The 24,592-nt window shown below is 41.6% G+C and overlaps 1 protein-coding gene and 1 pseudogene across 1 annotated transcript in view; both read right to left on the bottom strand.

Annotated features, from left to right (window-relative positions):
• The window catches only part of col4a5 (collagen, type IV, alpha 5 (Alport syndrome)), an 87,728-nt gene that overhangs the window by 36,144 nt on the left and 26,992 nt on the right, over positions 1 to 24,592 (bottom strand). The window contains exons 2-25 of the mRNA XM_088649118.1: positions 21,026 to 21,085; positions 19,281 to 19,370; positions 18,589 to 18,633; positions 17,948 to 17,992; positions 17,591 to 17,653; positions 16,618 to 16,671; positions 16,006 to 16,032; positions 15,423 to 15,503; positions 14,733 to 14,795; positions 14,174 to 14,209; positions 13,189 to 13,230; positions 12,093 to 12,185; positions 10,595 to 10,648; positions 9,563 to 9,619; positions 9,410 to 9,454; positions 8,226 to 8,279; positions 7,438 to 7,479; positions 5,603 to 5,696; positions 4,435 to 4,470; positions 3,915 to 4,082; positions 2,742 to 2,822; positions 2,355 to 2,441; positions 1,342 to 1,412; positions 494 to 685 (exon numbers count right to left, since the gene is read on the bottom strand). Of these exons, the coding sequence (XP_088505244.1) occupies positions 494 to 685; positions 1,342 to 1,412; positions 2,355 to 2,441; positions 2,742 to 2,822; positions 3,915 to 4,082; positions 4,435 to 4,470; positions 5,603 to 5,696; positions 7,438 to 7,479; positions 8,226 to 8,279; positions 9,410 to 9,454; positions 9,563 to 9,619; positions 10,595 to 10,648; positions 12,093 to 12,185; positions 13,189 to 13,230; positions 14,174 to 14,209; positions 14,733 to 14,795; positions 15,423 to 15,503; positions 16,006 to 16,032; positions 16,618 to 16,671; positions 17,591 to 17,653; positions 17,948 to 17,992; positions 18,589 to 18,633; positions 19,281 to 19,370; positions 21,026 to 21,085 (1,680 nt within the window). The remainder of the gene's footprint in view (positions 1 to 493; positions 686 to 1,341; positions 1,413 to 2,354; positions 2,442 to 2,741; positions 2,823 to 3,914; positions 4,083 to 4,434; positions 4,471 to 5,602; positions 5,697 to 7,437; positions 7,480 to 8,225; positions 8,280 to 9,409; positions 9,455 to 9,562; positions 9,620 to 10,594; positions 10,649 to 12,092; positions 12,186 to 13,188; positions 13,231 to 14,173; positions 14,210 to 14,732; positions 14,796 to 15,422; positions 15,504 to 16,005; positions 16,033 to 16,617; positions 16,672 to 17,590; positions 17,654 to 17,947; positions 17,993 to 18,588; positions 18,634 to 19,280; positions 19,371 to 21,025; positions 21,086 to 24,592) is intronic.
• Positions 14,564 to 14,651, bottom strand: LOC148653769 (U6 spliceosomal RNA; annotated as a pseudogene).

Below are 24,592 nucleotides of genomic sequence, written 5' to 3'. Positions count from 1 at the left end.
CATGAACTTTGTAAAAGTACTGTATGTCACCATGTTCTTGCAAACTCACATTTGAAATCCCATGAATTGCAACGTGATGAGGCTCACTAGTGTCCGTAATGACTAAGGTGATGTATAAGTGAATAAATACAGGTTGTGCAACAGATATTTTCACCACATTGTTTACAATGTCACCACAAATTTTGTTGCCTCATTCTGAATCACATAATATGGCACTGCGCATGCCTGGAAATTTTGTCTGTTTCGAGATGTAAATTGGAGGTTTTACAAGTACATTTTACTTTTATGGCGGTTTGAAATGCACTTATCAATGCTGAATCTTTCTAAACCCAAAATATAGCATTGTAGTTCTCCTTTAAATAAGGGCACAAGGAGCCACAAGGTAGTCAGCCTTCACAAGAAGATTACAAAGCCTATGTGCGAAATGTTATTTAGGACTTTGAATGAGATAATTGGTCGTCTTCTCTCCACGGGGGTTATGGACTCTACTCACAGGGGCTCCTTTAGGTCCGGGTGATCCAGGCAAGCCGTCTCGGCCTGGTCTTCCCTCTTGGCCAGGCGGACCAGGGAGCCCTGGGAATCCTGGGTCTCCTTTATCACCCTTCATATCTGGGAGAGCGATGGCATCACCAGGATCGCCCTTCATACCTGGGATTCCAGGAAGTCCTGGGCCACCTGGCAAACCCTGGAATCGGAGACTTGTTAGGAATTGCAACCATATTCTACCTCTTAAAACCCCACTTCCTTGCGTGAGGTGGAGAAATACAGCTCAACAAAACAAACTTTTCCAGAACTCTCTCCACAAATACGCATTTCCGGTACCACCTTGTAGTAACAGCTTTCCCCCTCTTTCCAGCCTCTTATTTTAATGCTGACATCTACTTGAATTTCCTCAGCTTCAGGTCTAAAATACCCAGACCTGCCGAAGATTGACAAGGGAACACGAGGCTGTACCTACAGTATCTCAACTATTACACCAAAGTGCCGGAAATGAAAGACAACCAATTTGTTTTAAGGGGGTCATGGAATCCAATGAACTCTGAACATCAGAAAAAAAACAATCGGCAATATAGTCACCAGCAATAGCAGTTTTAAGAAGTATTCTGGGCAGATATAGCACAGATCCCTTTACACATGCAGGTAACAGTTTACTGACATACACATAGTAGTCCTTAGCTGGTATGACTGAAATTTCCATGTTGATTTTTCCCTCTTTTCCCCCTCGCGTCCAATAAGATACAGTAGCACTTGAATTACATGCTACTTCTTTACTGTCAGGAAGAGCAATAGGAAGTGAAGTTAAAGGAAGGGAAATCTGCATGAGAAAAGGCTGTTACTTACAGGAGGTCCCATTGGGCCTGATCCGCCTGGGAAGCCTCTGTCTCCTTTGGGTCCAGGGAACCCACTAGATCCTACAAAGAGATGAATAGAGTTATTCTGGAAGCGCTCAATTAAAAATGACTATATAACTCACAAAGCATATTCATTAATGAGCTGGGATCTGAGAGTATTCCATGTACAGCAGTCATTTTTATTTTTAATGTCGTCAACCCTGCCATCCTGAACATCTCCTTATTAAACCTGATCACCCACCAACTCAAGAACTTCAAAACAAAGCCAGTCAGATCCCCAAAGCAAAGACCTCTACCATGAGCACATTGGGAGAGATGAGCTCCTCCACTCAGCACTAACTCTCCTCAGGTGCTGTGGAGCTTGTAGGTGTCAGATGTTGAATGTTTCTGCAGGCAGGCATTTTGAAGGATGATGTCCACATGATCAATCTTTCAAAGTTATGCAGAAGGCAAAGTTTTACAAAAATTTGAGATCCAAATTGGGGTGATAAAACACTTATTATTCATAAAAATATATAAACACAGAATCAACTGGGGTTCAAATCCTGGAATACTTGATAAATTTCAAGTAATTAGTTCAACCACAGAATAATTGCCTCAGGTGACCCACATGGGCCCTACATTTAATTTGCAGGGAATGTGACCTTCATCCTGCATTAGAAGTACTTCGGATTCCTTCTGCTTGAAAAGCACCACATAAAAATGCACTGTAACACGTCTACTGGGAGCTCCCATCACAAACATTAATACTCTGAGATGGAGGCCAGAGCAGGAGTGCGGCGGAACTGTTGCACAAATACCACAGTCGAAAACTCTGCATAGTTATGAATTCCTCAAAAGCACAAACAACACCATTGCTTTGGTATCACAAGGTTATAAAAGCAGTTGCTGGATGCTGATATTCAGGCGTTATTAAAGGCTCACTATGCTTGAGCTTTATCATGGTTCATATTTCTTTGAGTCCCCTGGTTGCCCAGAAACACTTGTGGAGGAGCCACTTACCAGGAAGGCCAGAGGGTCCTGGGGGTCCAGGAGGCCCTGGACGTGGGTCAACACCAAAACAATTGTAGCAGGTATCCCCCTTTTCACCTGGGGCAAGAGACCAGAGAGGATAGCATCAGGCACAATGGGATACAAATGCTAAAACATTAGCAACCCCAAGCCCAATGACAAGACTCTATGCACTATGTGAGGAACACAAGCAAGATTTTCAACACTTTCCCAGGCAGAATTCTGTCCATTCTTGCATGAATAACACTACAAAAAAATCACAAAGTGAGCAAGTAGCTTAGGTATTCAATGTTCTTTCTTCTCCTGCAGAATGGCACAGAATCCTTACACCTGAACTGTGCATTTGGGAAAGAGAGATGGTCCATTTCAACTAGTTACCTTTCAGTCCAGACTCTCCCTGAAACCCTTGGGGACCAGGCTGTCCTGGCAAACCTGGGGGCCCATCTTTGCACTCCACACCTGCGGAGACGGACAGCAGTCACACTCCAGGCGAACAGAACCGATATGGCATTAATTAGGATCAGAACAAATCGCACCATAAGAACATACTTGATTTCAGCATAAGGTTCCTCTGCAAAATGTGCAGTGAAACAACTCACTGAATTCTGCCAACTGCATACCCATGTTTGAGTGAGTACCCAACTCCACACTGCAAAGTTTGGGTCCAATTTTCTCTCATGTTATGATTAGGTATTTCACAATTAAGGCCAGGAAAAAAAATACTATAGCTCCATACTGACTGAATTTATGCTATGGTGAATTCCTGGCATAGTTCTGAGGCTGAAACAGGCTACATTTATTCATAGAAAAACAGAACACATACCGTCGGGCAAACACATTTCCACCTGGATGACTGAATGAATACCAAATGACAAACCAAAAGCTCAGGGGGAAACAGAACAGCAGGTGAACAGAACTGATGAAAGTTACATTTTGCCATTCAAAAGGCTGGATAGGGGACATTTGTAGTGTCTCTTTTCCTGCTTCATTGAAGTGGGAGAACAGTAACAGAGAACTGGACATTAGGTCACCTCTGCTATACTGTACATCTACAGAAACAGATCCACTGCATCAAACCAACTACCCACTTAAAATTACATGTCTTCAAATCATAACAGGAAGACCTGAAACCAGCAATTCAGTCCATCACATCAGCCTTGTTCATTCAGAGGATAATTAATAAAATATGAAATTTACAATATTACAAGCTGTAGGAATTTTGTGTCTCTTAGGGGAACATGCAGTGCCTGTAGTCTATAGAGTTTTCACAGACCTCTCTACAAAAACAAAAGCCCTTATTGGAACAGTTTCTGTTTTAACCATACTGGTATTGGATACGAAGTGCGTATTACATGATGTTTCAGACACTTCTAGAAAAGTCAGGCCAACAGGGCAAGTTCCGAACTACATAAGCCCATGGTCCACAGGTTCATGCTTTTCGCTATGACATAACAAGGCTGTGGTCAAGGGAGCAGAAACTCAAAGATGGGGTGAGGATCTTACAAAAGGGTTTTAAAGACTGGGCAGGTACAGTTCTAGCTGCTACTGTACCTGTTATGCTGCCTGGGGGTCCCGGAAGCCCAGGTGGTCCAGGGGGCCCTGGTCGCCCACTGAGTCCAGGTGGCCCAGGGAGGGATACTCCAGGTTGCCCTTGATCGCCCTTCAGTCCCCTTTCCCCAGGGAAGCCAGGTTGGCCAGGGGGGCCTGGAAGTGAAGAACCTGAAGCACAAAGGACTCTCGTCAAGAACCAATAACAACAACATTTTGGAGTGGTGTGTGTGTGCGCGAGGCAGGTTGATTCTGAGTACCTCTGAGGAAGGTTGGTGAAAGGACCTGTGTGAACAGAATATGCCACGCATCCTTTTTAAAGGCCTGCTTTGTATGCAGTGAAACACGTTAGAGGAACAAACGTGTAAGAACACTTTCCATGATGGTGAGTGTGGAGACTCACTGCTAGGGTGGGGACACAGTTACTATACTCCTCCTTTATCTTTGTTTTACTCTAGTCTTCACGTTGCTTATTAGAATGCATGGATCCAGGCTATAAGCCTTAGAAAACAGTATAACTCACCTGGAAGGCCAGGTTGCCCAGCGGGGCCTGATATACCTGTAATTCAGAGCAAACAAGAGTGAGGGGTAGACTTTGCCACCTGTGCACTTTTATGATCCTTTTCACATTAACCAAAGAATAGAACCATATTTCCACAGTTGCAGTATAATAGGCATCCTTCTCTGAGACCCTGGTCATTTTCACAGCATTAAAACTGTAAGTGATGACATACAGCCCTCTTGACTTCTTATAATTTACATTAGTGTATACTGTTACATTACTACACCGAACAGGTTAAATTCAGTCAATATGCTAATTTTGCCACAACAAAAGCCAGGCAAGACTACCAATGTTATGTAAAAGGAAATGAAGCATTTAATGTTTAACACAAATCTCCAGTCCAGACTCACACAGAGCGAGTCATTTCCAATACAGATTTAGCCCTGAAAACCAAAAAGTCTGACAACTGCTACAGTATGTAAAGAGAATGGGTACACATCTGCACCAAACCTAGTGGTGATCACATTCTGGATGAGATTTCTTTAACCATTACACCGAGCTGTCTGAGAAATTCTCAAGTGTATCCAACAATCCTACCTCAAGTAAACCTGTTTCCGAATCAGCTACCTAGTGTCACAATGAGAAATGTCAAAAAACACATGTACTGTACATGATGTGGATCCTGTCCACTGACACACACCACCGGCTGTACTGGAACAAAAGGAACAGGAGGAGCACAGCCACATGTGATTTTATCTACTTAGTCTGTGCTGGTAAAATAAGACCTTCATTTGAAATCAGGCTAGAACTCCAAGAAGTTACTTACGCCTATTCTTGTCCCCCTTTGTTTCTGTACCATCTGAAAAGTGGTACTGGCTGCCTTTGAAAGACTATCAGCACAATGTAGACTGGATGTGCTCTGAAGCCACCCTGTGCACGATTATAGCATGCAGATTCTCCCAAAACACAAGACATCCCCAGTGCTTAGGTTCAAATTCATGGTATAATCTTTGCAAGGGATAATTTCGCTATAGAAACCTAATTGGTGTGGTAATATAAAGCTAATGTTACAGCATATGCTACGGAACTCTCAACGTGGGGTAAGAGCCCAGAATAAGTGATAATCACAGAAAAACCTGGATTCTCCTTTAGGCATCCCATAGTGCAACCTAATGTCTCCGATAGCTACCTGGTGGCCCTCTTTCCCCCTTTCTTCCCGGGCTTCCAGGAAATCCAATGTCTCCTTTTGTACCAACACCGTTCAAATCTGATCCAGGGATGACCTGCAACACATAACCCCATTTTTCAATTACTCTTAATTTTTACTGAAAAACAGCTGACCCTTTTTTAAGTAACTATTTCCCTCCAAACTTCCAGGACTGACTCCTGGAAAACAAAAAGGCATGAATCCCAACCCCCTCTAAAAGGCACTTGCACATCAGTAGAGCCCAAAAGGAGAGCAACAGGGTTCTTCTCCACCTATTCTCATTGAGTGACTGTAGAGTTGGTTTGGCCTATCTGGAGCAGTTCAAATCTATGCATTTAGTTGGAAATATTTTTTTTCTATTGAAAAGTGTTTCTCTTCCAAAATCAGAAACACTTGTGGCGTCCCTCAAGGCTTAATTCCGGGCCTGATTTTATTTCAGTTTTCACATGTCACATCTGTGAAATGCTATTATGGAGCATGAGATTGATTTTCATAGCTATGCAGTTGATGTTATATATCTCTGATTCGCTTAATGTTGAGAACCCTACTGCTGAACTGGTTACGTGTACAGAGGATATTAACCTGTGGATGACTCAGACCATCCTACAATTGAACAAGGACAAAACAGGGCCTGGTTATTGGAATGAAGGCCCAGAGAGAGAAACTGTGCTCTCAACATCCTGACACACAACATCAAGCCACCAGTTAAAAACCTAAGTGTGTTCTTTTGATCCTGATTTAAATCTCAAAGCCCACATCAATAATGTCATAAATAAAGTCTATTAATTGCTTCAGAGATATTGCAAAAGTACAGCTGTTATCAGACAGGTACTGAGAATCTAATGTACACATTTTTTTAACTAGTAGGCTCTGGTACTGCAATGTCCTCCTGTCTGATCACCCCAAGAAAGCTTTAATTACAAGCTTTATTTAGATTAAAAATAAAGTAGCACATCTGTTGACCAAGAACAGAAAGAGAGCACATATTACACCTGGTTTAAAGGGTCTTCACTGTGTGAATCAAGTATTTGCCCTGAATATATGTCTGAAATGCACTTAAGTTCGGTTCCTATCCAATTCCTCTTGTCCTCTGACCAAGACCTGAGAGACTGCTTTTATTGTGTACGGTCCTCATCTATGGAGCAGCTTGCCAGAAGAGCTACGGGTTTCATAGTCTATTGACATTTTTAAATGTAATCTTAAAAATACCTTCTCACCTTGCCTTTTATACAAGGGCCACGTACCTTTTCAATGTATTGATTTATTTTAATGATCTTTTACCTTGTTTTCTCTTACTATGTACTATTATTTTGATAATTATGTAAACAAATGTGACTTGATCCACATGAAACTGCAGGAGGTACCGGAACATTCCTGTGATATTGCTCTCCTAAATTAACATCCTGACAATAGGGTTGTATTTTTATGTTAAAAGGCAACGGGTCAGATGTGAGCATTTTTTAAACAACCACCTTCATAATCTGCGCTCAGCAGAAAAAGTAAAAAAAAAAAAGAGCACAAGTACTTTGCCTAAGTATCAATGTCCACATCCCTGAACTGGAACAAAAAAATAACCTGATGTCATGGGAAGCACAAAAGACAAAGCCCTGTTATGAGCTCTTCAAAACTACAAGCAGAAAGTATTTAACTCCCCTTCAGCAGGGTGGGAGGAACAGTCTAATGATCTGGACAGCAGTGCTGTGAACATCGCCTATAAAAATATCACTTATGATGTTGGGGTTTGCCTAAAGGTATCCTTCCCATAAATCACCAGGGTCCACTCCACCTCTCTTTACCCCCCATGTAATTGTTCTTACCACACCAGGAGGCCCTGGGAAACCACGCTCGCCCTTTTCTCCCTGAAATGAAACAGAAAATCAGCCACCTCCAAAAAGATTTGCCCCAATTATACACCTTAAGACATACTGCGAGGCAATACTCATTCTTCTTTGTCAGTACGTTTAGTAATAATTTTTTACACTTACTGTATATAGTGCTTTTCTTGACACTCCACTCAAAGCGCTTTACAGGTAATGGGGACTCCCCTCCACCACCACCAGTGTGTAGCCCCCACCTGCATGATGTGACGGCAGCCATAGTGCGCCAGAACGCTCACCACACATCAGCTATCAGTGGGGAGGAGAACAGACTGATGAAGCCAATTCATAGATGGGGATTATTAGGAGGCCATGATTGGTAAGGGCCAATGGGAAATTTGGCCAGGACGCCGGGGTAACACCCCTACTCTTTTCGAGAAATGCCCTGGGATTTTTAATGACCACAGAGTGTCAGGACCTTTGCTTTACATCTTATCCAAAGGACAGCCCCTTTTTACAGTATAGTACCCCCATCACTATACTGGTACCACACAGCCTCCAGGGTGAGCGCCCCCTAGTGGCCCCTCTAATACCTCTTCCAGCAGTAACCTTAGCTTTTTCCCAGGAAGTCTCCCATCCAGGTACTGACCAGGCTCACACCTGCTGAGCTTCAGTGGAGCTGCCAGTAGTGAGTTGCAGGGTGATATGGCTGCTGGCAAGTTAAGGACCTTTTGCGGTTTAGGACCATATCGTACGCTTATCCGAGGGGGGGCAATAGAGATATTTACCTGATCGCCATCGAAGCCCGGCTGCCCTGGAACTCCGGAACCACCAGGAGGACCCTGTAGGGACACGGGGAGAAATAGATCACCTGTGTTGTTTGAGCTGGTGGTTTTTCCAGCTGAGATCGCTGGGTGGCCACACATTCCATCCAGGGGTGGTGAAAACTGCCCAGTCCATCACTGGGGTTGCTCTCCCACCCATTCAGGACATTTATGACAGACGGTGCTTGAGGTAAGCTCTAAGCATCATAAAAGACCCCATACACCCCAGCTACAGACTGTTTTCCCTCTACCATCTGGAAAATGGTACCGCAGCATTTGGGCCCAGAATACCAGATTCAGTGACAGTTTTTACCCCCGCACTATCAAACTATTAAACCCCCAGCCTCTCTCACCTACAATCTGAATCCTTACGGTGCATTCTCTCTTTATCAAAACTCAAACACACATTGAAATCTACCTCTACCTCACATGTCAAGACATTCACTCCCCATTATTTTGTATCATTTAATTCATTCTGGAGATGTATGATTTTGCACAACTGTTGTTGTTTGCACAATGCTTGTCTGTCTTTCTTTTCTTACACAATTGTATTGCTTTTTGCACTACTTACCTTATTTGAGAGCTAGCTAAATAGCATTTCGTTTTACCATATACCTGTGTATGAATAGAATGACAAACTTGAACTTGAAAGCCCAGCCACCCCAAAGTCAATAATTCAAAATCACTGCAAAACCAGTTCCATTCTTTATTAATGGAAATGAATGAATATCTCTAGCTAGATCTACTATATGCATCTGCTTGCTCAGAAGCATTCTTGGAATATAACATTCAAATATTAATTTTACATTCCCACTGCTTTTGACAACAAATTAAACTGTGACATTCCTGTTGAGAATGGAGGCATGTACAGTATAATGTTTTCAGAATGGAGGCAAGGAATACTTGATTTTAAAAATGGAAACAGACAGGGATGCTTGTGAATTTTCCTTTTTGGATACATCTACTCTTCAGACAGATACCAGAGGAATACCGTGTCAGACAGTACCCTAGCTGTGGTTAAAGAAACCCATAACTACTGCTGGCGTTGCACTGAAGAGCACATCTTTCCACCAACGATAATTCCCTGCAGGAGAAAACTATCACACTTCTTTTGTGGGACCAAGCCAACCCTATTGCAAGACACTTACCTGGAAACCTTTTGGCCCAGGATCACCATCTTTTCCTGGCTTTCCCTTTGAGAAGGAAATACAGCAAACAAGTCAGCCTCACGGATTTCAGGTTTCATCAATTCCAAATAACTTTTCCTGCGTGCTTTCAGGAACTCGTCCCGGCCTACTTACCCTCTTGCCCGGTTCCCCTGGCTCCCCCTTCTCACCCTTTGGACCACCAGGAGGACCCTGGAACACAGAGCACAGACTGAAGATGGGAGGGTGGAGCAGAGAGTTAGGAGTGCGTCCCACATGACTTAAACAGTGCTTTTCCACTTTCAAAGGGGATCTACAGCAGGCTGTTCCCAGAGTCTCTGTCACCAGTTGGGCAAACCTCATAAGACGCAGACACTGTTCATTTTCTCCAATGTTCAAAATGCATTCCAAAACAGAAGATCAAGGCAACTTCATGGAGTATTAACTCTCAATTCTTTAAGATTACTAAAGGTCTTTAAGGACATTAAAAACATTCATGGAAAACATATGCAATTCTACCCTTCAACCTCTGCAAAGGAATCTTGCCGAGTTAAATACATTTAATTTTGGCTTTGTAATATAATTGTGCTATGCGATCTTTATGGATCAGAAAAGTGGCTTTGAAATAATTGCTTTGAAGTTCATTGTCCTATTAATATAATGCTTTGCTGTGACCTCCCTTTTTAACCCACTGACGACAAGATTTGGGATATCGGTGTAGTCTGACAACTGAAGAAAGACATTTAATTACTACTTGGTACCTTCTGCCCGCCTAAATAGGGCTACAAGAGAGAATCCATTGACATCCAAGACAACGCACTGCCTTTTCTAAAAGGGCTTATTAATCATTGTCGCCACTCATTCAAAGAAAGGTGGATTTACTGTTCATTAAAGGAAACTCATCATTCTTCCTCACTGGAAAACAAAACTGTCATTACGGTTTCTTTCATTGCTGCCTATGCAGTTTGGCTCGATAGCACCAAAGTTGCTCGTCTACAGGTGCACAACAAGCTATGGGGTGTCTATTGGGTTTTGAAACATTTTCGACTATTCTTTGTGACAGGTAAGTGATGGCTGAAGAAAGATTCAATATGAATGTATTTCAATGGGGCTCCCTTGGGCTTGTTATAACTAGGAATAAAGCAACAGGAGTCTTAGTTCAGTTTCTCAAGGCTGACATCTACTTACTGAAGGTCCTGGAGGTCCCGGGAGGCCAGGCTGGCCAGGTTCTCCCTGGTCACCCTGCCAGGAGAGAAAACAGGAGGGATGTCAATTGTTTGCCATTACAAAATACAAATGACAAACACGGTGAAAATAGCCCTCATGGACAATGACAGGAACACCAAACACTGTACAAGTTTCACAGATCTGTAAATAACACCGAATTGGTGGTGCCCTCTAGTGGAAATAAGAGAGAAGTACAACCATTTGAGACTGAAAATCACTACATCACAATTTACCATAACATTTACTAATCAAGAGAATTTGGTGAAACTATGTAAGGCAGGAGAACAAATATCAAAGATCAACTTGCACAGTGCATATATATATATACACGTTGAAACCCCAGCTCCATTAGAATAAGAGGCAAATATAGAGAACCAAAAGAAGTGATAAAGTTTCAGGGAGAAGCTAGTGATATGTGAGTTTAAAAAAATCTACCTATCAATCTTACAGTGAAGAAGACCATACAAGTCCATTTTATTCAGAATTATTTAAAACATCACAGTTGTGTGTGTTGCTCACTACATTTCTGATCTATTGAAAATAATCAGATGTCTTATTAAACAAGAGGATACATGTACTCAGTCCTATACTGGTTGCTCAACACAGATTTGATCAGTGATCAGCATCCCCTGCATTTGGTAACTGAGGGATTAATGACTATTTTAGCCGCTGTTTGGCATCAAGGAAAAGTAGCTCAGTCCTTGTTTCATACCGATTTACGATTATAATGTTTTAGCTTAACTGGAAAACAAGGACATTGCGTGATGAAATAAAAACTAAAAATGCAGAACACTAGGAATATGATGACAAATGTTTTTTGCCTCCCATGTAGAATAATGCAACATGTCAACAAAAAACAGAATTATAAAAGATACTAAAAGCCACTACTCCACATCTTTGAGCAAGGTGTTTTGTAAAAAGGATGAAAGCTGGTCATCATCAAAACGGTGACACAATGGAGAAGGTAACCAGTTATTTTCAACAACTTACAGCTGTAATTAAATGTTTTTATTGGCTTATCAAGTAGGAAACTGAATGTCTGTTTCAGCATTACAAGAATATTTAGAGCTTGCATGCAGGTACAATGAGTAATTACATATGTACAGAGAATTATATTTTTAATCAAGTTAATATTAAAATAAAGACAATATCATTCCCTTGGCTCAGCTTTAGTGCTAAGCAGATCATATTAACTCTGCAGTTTATGCAGTGGTATTATAAACTCACATATGTTCACTATCTGTGCCACAATCACAGAGTTACTAATTTACAATACCACATCAGACTTCTTAAGTTACTCTCTGTAACAATAATGAGTTACTTTTTAAAAATAAACAAATGTTACTAATTACATTTTGTTCACGTAACTTGCTTGACTAAAACTTAAAAAGAACTTCAAAAAATCTTGCTTTACACTGATAGCGGTGCGTTAGAGGGGAGTAATAACCCCCATTCTTACTTTGTCCCCTCTCTGGACCTCCCCATCTCCGGGCTTCTTCTGCTCACTGATGATCCCTTTGGGCCCGGGTGGGCCGGGTGGGCCGGGATTACCCTGAAACCAGACCGCAAAACAGATCTAGTCAGGACAGAAGCGCACAGCTGCCACCTAGGAAAAAAAAACTCCTCACCCTTATCTCATAATTACGAGACTGTCATTCTCGCATACTTTATGTAATCATGCGATAGCACAACTGTCATACTGTATAATACCTACAATATATCTCTATGTGCGGACTTACAGTTTTAAGCAGTGGGACTGATTGCACGTATAACTTCTTTGATCTCTAAATTCCCCAAAAAGTGGTCCTCATGCTTATTATGATTCTGTTCATATTTGCTAAAAATTGCAAGATTTCGTTATGACTCAACCCCAGTCAAAAGTAAATCCAGAAAAATTCTGCAGCATTGGACACTGACACGACCAACCGAAAGTGCCAGTCAAGTTCACGGTAGTTTCTAGATGTATTCAGTGCACAACGTAATAGGTTGTACATACAGTGAAGTAATCATTGCTATCATAATTACAAGGTAATTCGTTATCTCATAATTAAGAGATAAGGGGCAAAAAACAATTTTTCCCCTAGGTGGTAGCAATGCGCTTCTGTAAGTCAGAACCCTGCTCCATGGACAACACAACAGATGGATGACACTGCCCCCTGGTGTCCGAGGCTGGAACTGTGCTCCTGTGTGGGTGTGGCTGTCTGCATTAAGAGACAGCAACTGAACAATGTTTAGAGCAATTACACAATTGCTTTAGTAATGGAGGAGAAATATAAATATACTATATTAAAAACCGAATTGGAATAATTAATAGATCATGAAATGTTAAGGACTCTACTAGAAATAGTCAATTAATATACAGCTGAGGACCTTTACTGGAGTTTTCCTTGGTTAATAAAGTCAGAAACTGAAAATCTGTGGTGAGACATTGTCAGAATTTGAAAACAAGAGATAACCAAATTCAGTGTTAAACTGAATTAACACTGAATTTGGTGTTAATTCACTAACTGAGCACAAATTGAACTTGGCTGACCTGGTGGACATTCAGATCTTACCTTTTCACCCTTAGGACCTTGAAAATTTAAGCCCATGTTACCCTGAAATGATAAAAATGAAGTTTTTTTAGTGATATTCAGTGACATTCACTGAATTAATACAAAAACCACACTCACTGACTTGTAAAACGATTATGCAGATGATGAGAAACTCTGGAATCTAAGTAAATATTAGCTCTACAGTCCATCAATTAGGGGGCAAAAGAAGTAACCGAGCATTGCATCAAACCTCCAATCCAAACATCTCTTCTCCAACACAGGGACTACGGATATAAAGTTCTCATAAATAAGGATATAAAACCATCACTACCGCTGTACAAGCAGTACTTATGTAATGAGGTGATTAATTCCTTGTGATAAAAATGTTACATGCCTAGAAAATAAAATGTCAGTGGGAAGGTTTCCATCTTCTAAAAATGTAGAAAAAGTTAATGGGGGTCTTAATCCAAACTAATAAAAAGAACTGCCAGCACAAGAAGATATACAATATCCTCTCTTTTCTCTACCCTTGATTTACAACTCTATGTAATTATTTCCTTGTAATCTTTTTGTACTGTTCCTTAATTCTTTTGAAGGCGACATGGAGACGCTGTCACCACTCAGATCCTGGGTTGAAATCTGTCCATCTGTGTGGGGTCTGAAGGTCCTCCCCATGTCTGTTGTTTCAGGCTGCTCTGTCCAGGTGACCTGGTGTGTGTAAACTGCCCCGTGTTGGTGAAGGTGTGCATGCATGCCCCACGCCATCTGACATTGGCTCTGCTTCACTATGACCCTCTAAGCATCAAGTAGTTACTGAAAACTGATGGACAGGTGCTTTAAATGGCATAATCTTGAAAAAAAAATCTAGTATTGAAATGATTTCAATATATTCACCTCTGGTTCCAATTAATTTTTATACCCCATTTGTAAGAAACGTGGGATCAATATTCTTGAACCACACGCGGACAAGTACCCTGAGGGTTCATTTCCAAACCAGACAGCTTACCTTCGGTCCTGGGAGACCAGGCGGCCCTGGACGACCCTGTAACAGAGATATTAGATGAGACGGTACTCTCAGCAGAAAGCCACGCATATTACAGATCCTAGGCTAGCTCTCAGAACACAAGCCTGCTGGCACCACCTGTGAATATTCTAGCATGATCCTAAATATGGTGTTTCTGGCGAGCTGGAGCAGGGATAACGTGTGCAGGAGACCGATACCTTGAAGCACATTCAGAATCCTACAGCTCTGCCAGAAAGGCAGAAATTTGATTCATATAGCTGTCAAGATTGGTAAGTATGGCTCACAGCAAAATAAAACAACAAAAAGTATACACAGTGAAGAACTGATTTAATACTTGTACCCCTATTAGGGAATTTTTTTAGCCATCACTGGAAAGAAATATAATTGCTTGGCTTTTACAAGGGGCCATGCTAATCTACTCTGTATCGTTCCAATTTTAGTATATGTGCTGCCGAAGCAAATTCAAACCGGGACCGACGCTTACTGTGGCTGTTTTTTTTTTAAATCAGCTCTGCAACAAAATAAAATGGAAAGTTCTCACCTCGAGGCCAGGAGGCCCAGGAGGGCCAATAGGGCCTATGAAGCCGACTGGACCTTGGACACCCTGAAAGACACCAGACAATTACAGAAAACTCCGATCCAGGGAGTATGCACATCACAGCACTTCTCAGGCCATTCAACAATCCGCCCGTGCATCTTAGCCGTGCGTTTATTTCCTGTCTGTTCCAGCTCAGCTCCTTGCCTTTGATGGCCACAAGCTGGAGGTGATATTAAAAACAGGTAACCCCTTATTACTGACAGCTATTAAAACCCAGCTCCCTATATTTCTAAGGTATCAAACACGGGGTGCCTGCTTCTAATCCAAGTGTTGCATAGACATATTCTAGAAGCAGCAAAATGCACCAAACCTAGCACTAGTGTTGAGTGTCAGGTGAAAGACCATCATTAATCTTTTTTAAAAGCCTGGTTAAATATACAGTCGCAGAAATGGAATAACAAGGGTAAAGAAGAATACCTAAAGTCAGACTCAGATAAGGTATACAGCCAGAGCCCATTTACCCAGTATGACAATTCAAGGCAATACGTTTTCTGAAGAACTGACCTGCTTGGTAATATGGACGCCTGGCTCAACACACTCAACAGCACTTTGACAATATGCACAAGTAGGTGTAGGAGTAATACCTTTCAGGAACTGGTAGCAAATTTGAGCTGTAACCAAGAACAAACTTACCGGCGTCCCCGGAAGCCCGGGCAGACCCGGCTCCCCCTTCTGACCGAACAGATTTGATCCGATCACTTCTCCTGGTTCTCCCTGTAAGCACACACAGACAGAGACAAGGTGAGGCTGTGGGCTGGATGACATTAAGGCCACTGGCTGATAAGAGCAGCGCAGAAAGTAGCGCCCCCCTAGAGAGACCCTGGCAGGACTACTCCGGCTCCCAAACGCGCGTGCACAGGATTTCCCAGAAAATAACAATAATTGGAAATGGGAAAAGTCACACTCGTATCTAACTCGATATTTTTTAAGACCAAATGCTGTGCTGACAACAAAAAACTGATTAAAAAGCTGTATTGAATAAAGTTGAAATCTAAGCCATGGTACAGAAATTAAAAACAGATGGCTTAGAGCAGCTTGACTTTAATGATAAAATACAGCATTTATAATTTAAACTAGAAATAAAATCGTATAGCTAAAATGAAGAAGTTAAATTCTTTCATGTTCTTCCAAGGCAATTTGCCTTAGATGGATCAGGCAGCAGACAGAATGTAACTATAAACAGTGGAGGACTGGAAGGGCATACAGGAAGACTTACCTTTAACCCTTGCAGACCAGGAGAACCCTAAAGAAAAGAAAAACACGGACACTGTCAGTTACACAGTTCTTCTTTCATAAGCTCATCTCACAATAGTGAGCACCAGTTGGCAGACTGCTGACTTCCACTCTCCAATATCCACTCCTGAAATGTTGTCTGACAAGGGAGGCAGTACTTTATACGTTTTCACTAAACTGAACTGTGGTACAATGTTCAGTTCCCATTGAGGCCAAGAAAATACGACAGACTGCCCACTAGGTGGCACAGTGAACCGAGTATCACAAATGTGTCTCATAAAGATCAGTGGCTTTTAAAATAGTATGTTTCTGGAAAACTGGCATCTATCTGTAGAATGTGTTGAATGGCTAGTTCTCCACCATTAGGAGTACTGAAATAATGGAACAGATAATGGAATAATGGAACAGCATTAGACACTCAGGATGTGGCCAAATTTTAAAAGGTTTAAAAGCCAAGTGTGGAGTCAGTCTTAGAAGAGCGACTAGAAAAGATGTGGAAGAGATCACGTCTAGTGTGACATTACGTGATGGGGAAGGTTCAGTACCTAGTAGAAATCTGACATAACAGGAACTGAGGTCAGAATGTTCCACTTACCGGAAGGCCCTGTAAACCGGGAAAACCTGGGCTTCCTGGAAGTCCTATGTCACCCTGAGGTCAAAAACACACAATTTCATTCACCTGTTTACTCCTGGTTCCTTCTATATTGTCAAATGATTCCCATGGTCCCACCAAGACCCTAACAGCACAGGTGAGCAAACACACTAGCCTCACTTAACCTGTATCAAAACAATGACTGGTACTACACAGCAAATTCACATCTATAACCGACTCTCTGATTAGCATCTTTTGGTAGCACTAACGTTATTAAATTGTATGTTACATTTAGCTGCTTAGACCTGAAAGAACACCTTTTCAAAATACATTTTGCAAGTGCATGTAGCACAAAGGAGAGCAGCTTTTGACACTTAAAATCCACACATGTATATAAGTGTACCTACAAAGCTGCAGATATCCAGTACAGAACAGGTCTAGACACTCAGAATCAAAGTTCAGCTTCACTCACTGCTTTCCCTTCTTTTGTGCAGGAGCAATTGTTTTCTCGTAATTACAGCTGTTTCAAGTGAAATGTTAATACTGGTAAAATCTGTATTGGTCAGTTCAAAGTCTTTTAGCAGGAAGGTTGTGTAGACAGGAGAACCTGACAGTAAGCCAGTCTGATTTGACTGGTAAAGTAAAGTAGCTATGACAACACTTTGCACTGGCGGCCAATGGATAGGGCTATTTCGGATTGGTGTGAACAAGTTTTTTATGAGAATTACAGATTCCTAAATGACAACCTTATTTTGATGTTTATAGAAAGCATGTGTTAATAAAACAATTACAAAGTTTATAAGTTTTGAGTTAATGTTGTCTAAGAGCTAATGTACACTGCATTTAGGCCTGCTTAAGGGCATCTGAACCACCAAAAATGACACTACAGTTCATACGTCTGTACATATCCGAGAGCGCCCCAGTTCAAAACAGTCCTGGTCACTCGAGTCCGGATAGCGAGGCAGCCCAGACTCACTTTTGTTCCATTACATCCTGCTATTCCTCTCGGACCTGGGGCGCCATCCTGTCCAGGCAAACCCTACAGCAAAAGAACAGAGAAAAGGAAACCCATCACTGAGGTACAGTAACACAGAATGAGTCAATGAAAGGCTGGGAAAGGAAGCAGAGGGAGACACCAGGAAGAGCACAGGATAGAAACAGGAGAAGAGCTCAGAGGACTGGGGCTGAAAGTGAAGTGTGAAAGCTATGAACAGTGAGAAGAAGAGCGAGAGATGGAGAGGAAAAACAAAGGACAGGGAGAGAAAAAGACAGAGACAGACAAACCAAAAATGGGGTACACAGAGAGAGGAGTGGAAATCGGGGTAGAACTCACTGGCAGTCCTGGAGTTCCTGGGAATCCTGGCAGCCCGGGTGGCCCCTAGAAACAAAGAATAACATAGTGAATGTCCTTTTGTGTAACACCCTTTGAACAACCAGTCAGGACACAGCAAGGCTGACATCAGACACACATTAGCCAAAAGCAAATTGGAACCTCTCAATTCCAACTTGATGAGCCCTGTAAGCTTGCTCAACCTGTCTAATGTAACCCGCAATACACAAGAACATTACTCTGCATTTCATTGCTTAATAATCAGAGAAAAGCTTAAGTTCTGGGACCTACAGGGGACAACAATAAAAGGATGTAGTTGATACCATCTTTTTACAAAAGTAATGAGTTGAGAAGTTTAAAAGTCAGTGAATTAATTACTTGCATTACATACAGCAAGTGTGTTGAGTGATTTTGGTTACAAGTTGAAGGACTTAAGTATTTCAGGCTTGTTAGCTCATACTGAATGTAGGCAGCCACTGTATTTAGCAGACTATATACTGCACATTTTCTCCATCCCCATTTAGAATAACCTGCTCCTTTCTTTATGAAGGATCACACTGTGAATAACCCATTCCATCATACACTGAGGTTTGGAAGGGCAGTGTTAGAGCACTGTAGAGCAAGAGTCTGAAGTCGGTACTCACCCTGATTCCCTTGGGTCCGCCTGGCCCTAGAGGGCCCTCTTCACCCTGGAAGACAGAAAAAGCATGACAACCTGTATGTGGGATCCAATCACACAATCAATGGGCTGTCAACCTAAAAACACCTGCCCCTGATCAGACTGGTGCATCTCTTTTGAAATAACATGCAGGGGAAGAAGCCAAGACAATAGAACACACAGTTCTGCAAGTATGTGTGAAAGTGTATGAGGTGAACACTGGTACGCTGGAACTCTAACCTCCTATGCACTGGTAACAACAGAATGTTTATCTGGTTTGGCTGATCTGATGACTCACAGCGTTTAAGCATCCAACTATACACATTTTACATGACATTCACTTACAGCAGCAACAGCTGGCTGAATAATCAAGGTGGTCATGCTGGACAATGGCAGTTTCAACATATTGGATTATCGTTGTGGGGAATAAAAGAAAAAGACTGTGCTCTCTTAAAACCTGTACAAAAGCTCGATTAGCAATGCTAGAGAGTGCTTGGGCTTTGCTGAGGGCCATACTGACGTCATTGAAACACCAAGTTTACTTCTGTCCTGCTCTTGGGTATAACTAATTAAAACACTGTTTGACCGGTCAGTCAGGTCACCTCGACAACGAGGCAGATGCAAGCAGCCACACAGAAGAATGGGGCTGTAAGGAGTCCACAAAGCAATGCTTTTTACCTTCTCCCCTCTGGGGCCGATGGGACCCTCTGGTCCAGGGAAGCCTGGCAACCCAGGCTGGCCTTGTAATCCTGGAAAACCCCTTTCACCCTGGGAAGAGAAACCAGACACAAATAGCTAAATATAAGGCAACCAGAGACTAAAGAGAGCTCAGTCAACATAGGTAGCTGTATGTGAAGTAACACTGGAAGGAGTTAAAGTCATGAGACTAGGCTGGGGTTCAAACCAATATGGCACCAGCCTAAGGCCCGATTGTTACCATTCTACCAAAAGTGGCAGTCTGTCTAGCACTGCATCTAGGTGTTCATACATTTCAATATCAAAAACAGCCACGCATTCAAATCCCGACACAAAGACACATGACAATACTTCGAATCGCTTGTGGATTGAAGACAGGAATTTGACATTTAAAAGATTTATTTAAACAAAACCGTTAACTAGTGACTGATATTTGTAAGACACCTTCATATTAAAAGTAGCTGCTCCATGGGGTAGTTTTAATAGGTCCTACTCCCCATCTGCACATAAAGAAAAACAAACTATGTCCTCTGTTAAAGTAGCCAGTTTTTTCTTTTTTCATGTTAATCGAAGAAGCATTCACGTACTATTCAGAAAGCTACCAGTTCTGCCCACCTGTTTCCACACAGAAGTGTGAAAGTGCATGTATAACAAGAGAGGAGTATTATACCACTACAAGGGTTGCTTCAGCTGTTTTAAATGACATCAGTTATTCACTGCATGTTCTGTAAGTTTTAGAAGAACTAAACCTCGACAACATATAACGCATCAGACATTTGGCTATAAACCCTGTGTAAGTTATGAAACTGAACTGCTTCATGCCTTCCAGACCCCTGCTGCAGTTTTCTGGGCTCCAGTCATGTGCTGGTTGGGTTCCAACAGTCTGGTGCTCAAGGCCTGGCTGTCAGTCCCTCAGCTCAGAGAGTTAATGCCAGATTTCCACCAGAAGCCATACACTACTACTGAACATCATTTCCTATTGATCGTACTTAATATCCTGCAAGCTTTTTTTACAATAGAAGGTCACAGTCTATCAACGCAATATGAAAGATATTTATTAGTCAAAAAAAGGAAATTCTGCTAGTGAAATGTTTAAGATGCCCAGAAAATTTGAATAGCCAATTCTTTCCTTGGTATAGTTTATCCAGACAGGTGTTCTACTGTAAAACAACAGAGTAAAGGCAGAAGTTCTTGGTCTTCATGACAAATTACTCATATTTCAGTAACATTTTTTATCTGAATGTATGTTAAACACAAAAAAATACTGAGTAAAACAGAACACCGCTTTTTCACTTTCCCTCTAACTGTAATGTTGAAACATACACTATATTAGATGTTACACATGTATATGAGTGAATGGAAAAATTATGAAATGTAGAATTTAACCAGTTTTTCTACAGATTATTTTGTAGTTTTGTCAGGAAAAAAAACATTATGTTTTACATCTGCACAGATGTGATAGGGGGTAAATTCAGTGTGGTGATTAATATTTGTCATCAGGACACTCGATCACAATAGCATGTCTGATCATAGCTGGAGGCTGCGCAGTTTGCACTCGGCTGCAGGTTCAACCTTGTAGGACTCCATTCAGGTTGCTCGAGTTAAAAGCAGCTTAATGAAACCCCAAGGAGCTGAAAATATGAGGTGGATAATGAGAAGGCATCTTAAGTCGGCAGGAAGACCTTAACATCACCGTGTCTGGAGATAATATTTTGCAGGAGTCTTACCTTCTCTCCTTTCACTCCACTGCAGTCACACTTTGATCCCGAAGCACAGCCGTGGCAAGCCTGAAACGAACACAGCACAGCAAAGGGTCAGACACACAACCTGAGCCCTTCCTCCTGCACTCCAGCACCCAGCTGGCTGACCTTCAGTCTCCGCGCAACACGGTCTGCTGTGTAAAGAGCTGATGAAGCTCCAGAGGGCGCACAAACACTCATTTTTAAATTGCTGTGCAGTGGATAAGCAAAATAAAAGCTCAATAAGTCGCAGTGTATACAGCTGACTACTTACATACTGTATATGAATGTCTTTTTTTTTAAATTCCACAGCCTGCATTAAGAACAACTAATGGAAACTCAGGAATTTTATAGAAAAATCCTTGTGAAAATATTCAATTCAATGTATATAGCGGCTTTCACAACAAGGTTGCCCCAAGGCGCTTAACAAAGCAAGTGACCATACATGTTGTGAATACAGAATAGAAAAGACCAGAAGACAACGGAGGAGAGGAACCAAAAACTCCTTAGTAAGGAGAAAAAACACCTCTAGGGGTCCAACATCAACTGGCTGCCCAACCCCTTTGGGTATGCTGACATTATGCAATTAAAAAAAGGAATAAATGAATAATGGTCTTAATCCATCCATCATGACTTCTGTGTGTCAGTACTCCATGCAGATCTCTGTAGACCAGCAAACTCCTCCAAGAATACAGGCCTAAAAGACCTACGACTGGGGGTCTAAGTAGAAGAAAATGCTTCTAAACTTATGAGTAGCATTTCAATATGCAGTATGAGAATGACTCAAAAAACACAGGTTAAGGAAAACTGATCAGGTAAATCAACTTCAGTTCATCGGGTGAAAAGTGGAAAATCAAGTCAGTCTCCAGATTTCAGTCCAACTGAGCAAAATTTCACATTTACAAGGTCAGAACACCCAAAGAATAGACTCAAAATAGCTGTGGCAAACACCTGGTAGAACAGCTAAAACAATTAAATTAAGACTATGGTGAGCTCAGTGGGTCAGACGTCATGCTGTTACTGCCTCAAAGTGATGTACAACAAATACTGACTTTTACACTCTGAAATTTACTTCAGGTGAATGTCCCAATACATATGCTTATTGGAAATCATTGGGTTGGTAAAAACAATGTTTGGTTTTGTTCTAATACTACTGGTTTTATACAATTACAAGGGATACTTTTTCATACTCATCTCATGAAAAAACAATTTTTTGACTGCAGTTTTGAATTTGTGGTCCCATTGTTGTTAGAGGATACTGTAATTTTTTTAAAAAAAATCATTAAGCTTTTTCTTGACAAAGCCTCCAGTAGGATAAGTGAATTTTCTTCTAAAAAGGGCACGCTGTTGCTGCACAGAGTTTTAGAAAACTGCCATAGTTCAATAAAGTGGGCTCCTTCAAAATGATGTAACCGATTTATTAAACCACTAGATTAAGTGAACTGTGAATAATTTTCAAATTAAGGGCACCATAACTTTTATATAGAAGGTTCTGTCCAATACCTTGCTCTTGACGTTCCAGTGCTGCAACTATAACAGCCATAAAATCCATGCCAAAAAATGCAAGGTTTCTTAAAAAGTCTGAAGAGCCCGTTTTTGTATTTTGATGTATTTCCACAAATCACCACTAGATGGGAGCATTTGTCTCCAATATGAACCCTGAGAAATGCTTGCGAGGAAATGACAAAGGTACAGAGCTCCGATGAAGACCAAAGGTTAGTGTGTATTTCTTTTTGGAAAGGAAATACTCTTTTCCAGACAATCAACAAGACCTGCTTATATTTGGAATATTTTAGGTTTCCTGGCCAAACAAAGCTCACCGTTGACGTTACTGAAGGAAGTGGCAAAATAAATTATTTATTGTCTTTACAATGTGCATTTCTAGTATACAGTCCCAAACAAAAAGTCACATTCTGTTTTCTGCCAGATGAACTCCCTGGGCTGGAAGTCCCACAAGGAATAAAAATAGCATTCAAGAACAAAGAGAGCTGAGCAGAGGGCAAATTAGGCCTTTACAGCCCAGAGATGCACCCTGGAGGTGAGTCTGCATGAAGCTCCTCTGGATTTAATTTCCTCCACTCAAGGTTGTGTTTACAGCATAGAGATAACATACAATTAGAACTGAACATTTCCAATGGGAACGGCAAAAAAAAAACTGCTACAGTGAATGGTACCATGAAGGACAAGAAGACTAGGCCTAGAATTCTTCCCACAAAATGTGCATTTCTGAGCGTCAGTGACTGTTGAGCTTCCTAACTCAGTGCCACGCCACAACATTTTGATACCAACACCAAGATAAAAATAATCTTAGCAGGTTACCGTTTCTAGTATGTCTGCACTTCTAGTTATTGTGCTCTAGTTATTTGCCCTCTGATATAAATATCTGGAGTAACCAACACACTGACTAGTTTTACTCCCAAAATGTTTAATATTTAGTGCACAATATGCAACCTACTTGAAATGACAGATTCCTGAACCCATTTTGTTCACAGTCTTGTTACCAGCTAAATGGTGTGCATTAATTGAATTTCAGTTAGCTACAGAAACCCTGCTTTTGATTACAGATTGCTGGGGAAAGTCTGTTTTCCTTACGAACATGGCTCCTTTGAGAGCAGTCAGTCAACCAGAGCCTTGCGTGATGAATAGAAAGACAGCAGTGCACAAAGCCAGTGATGCAACTCTCCTCCACTCTGTTATCTTGTGTGCTACACATTTATGTTTTAAGCTTTTTAAGCTTTGGGGGACTGATATATAGAGTCCATAAAAGATTTACGACTTTGAAAGTCCCACAACCGTTTGTGGGGCTTCCAAAATCCTATTTTACTTTCAGACAACTACACACAAAACACAGAGCCTGATTAGAGCACTGAAGAGCACTAAAACTGCATAAAGCTCTTATTTGTTCATGTTAAAAGCTTATATATTTTTATTCCTCTTTCCTGTTGATTAGGGGCACAAATCTCATTTAATGATAATGCCTATCTAGGCAGACAACTGCACTAGAAGTAAAAAGCCACTGGTAGCTAATATTCATATCTATAAGCCATTGCTTGCATTAAACCCTTCAAGAGTTAAATTTAAATTGGAGTTAAAGGCTGACCACTGTGACAGATGAAGAGCACCTATGTAAATACAGGAATCCACAATACAAATACAAGCCAAATTACTCAAAGTTGCCTTTTCAAACAGAGGGAGAATTAATGAAGTGGCTGCAGTGCATTAAAAGCTCTGCGCGCTGCCCCAATGTGGGCCTCTCGAGAGCAGCTATCCCACTGGGGAGTCCATTCGCACAGAATTAGTCCCTTGAGAGCTTCAACGCCCGTCGCCTTTCATTAGTGAGCGGCAGCATATGGGCATAGCGCTGGGGGCGGGATCTTCTTGTCGAGAACCAGCTTGACTTGTCACCTAGCTGGCGCACGCAGCCATCGTAGCGTGTTTTTCCTGTAAACATGACCGTGCGCCTTAATCTCCAGGGTGCTCCCATCCATCCCCTGGGCTCTTCCGAGATAAGACTGCACTCACTGTGCCAGAGCGGTTTAGTCCTTTCTGTCAGTT

The sequence above is a fragment of the Lepisosteus platostomus genome, chromosome 10, assembly GCF_059453375.1.
Source record: "Lepisosteus platostomus isolate fLepPlt1 chromosome 10, fLepPlt1.hap1, whole genome shotgun sequence".
NCBI classification, from domain to species: Eukaryota; Metazoa; Chordata; class Actinopteri; order Semionotiformes; family Lepisosteidae; genus Lepisosteus; species Lepisosteus platostomus.
This window is presented reverse-complemented; position numbering and strand designations above follow the sequence as displayed.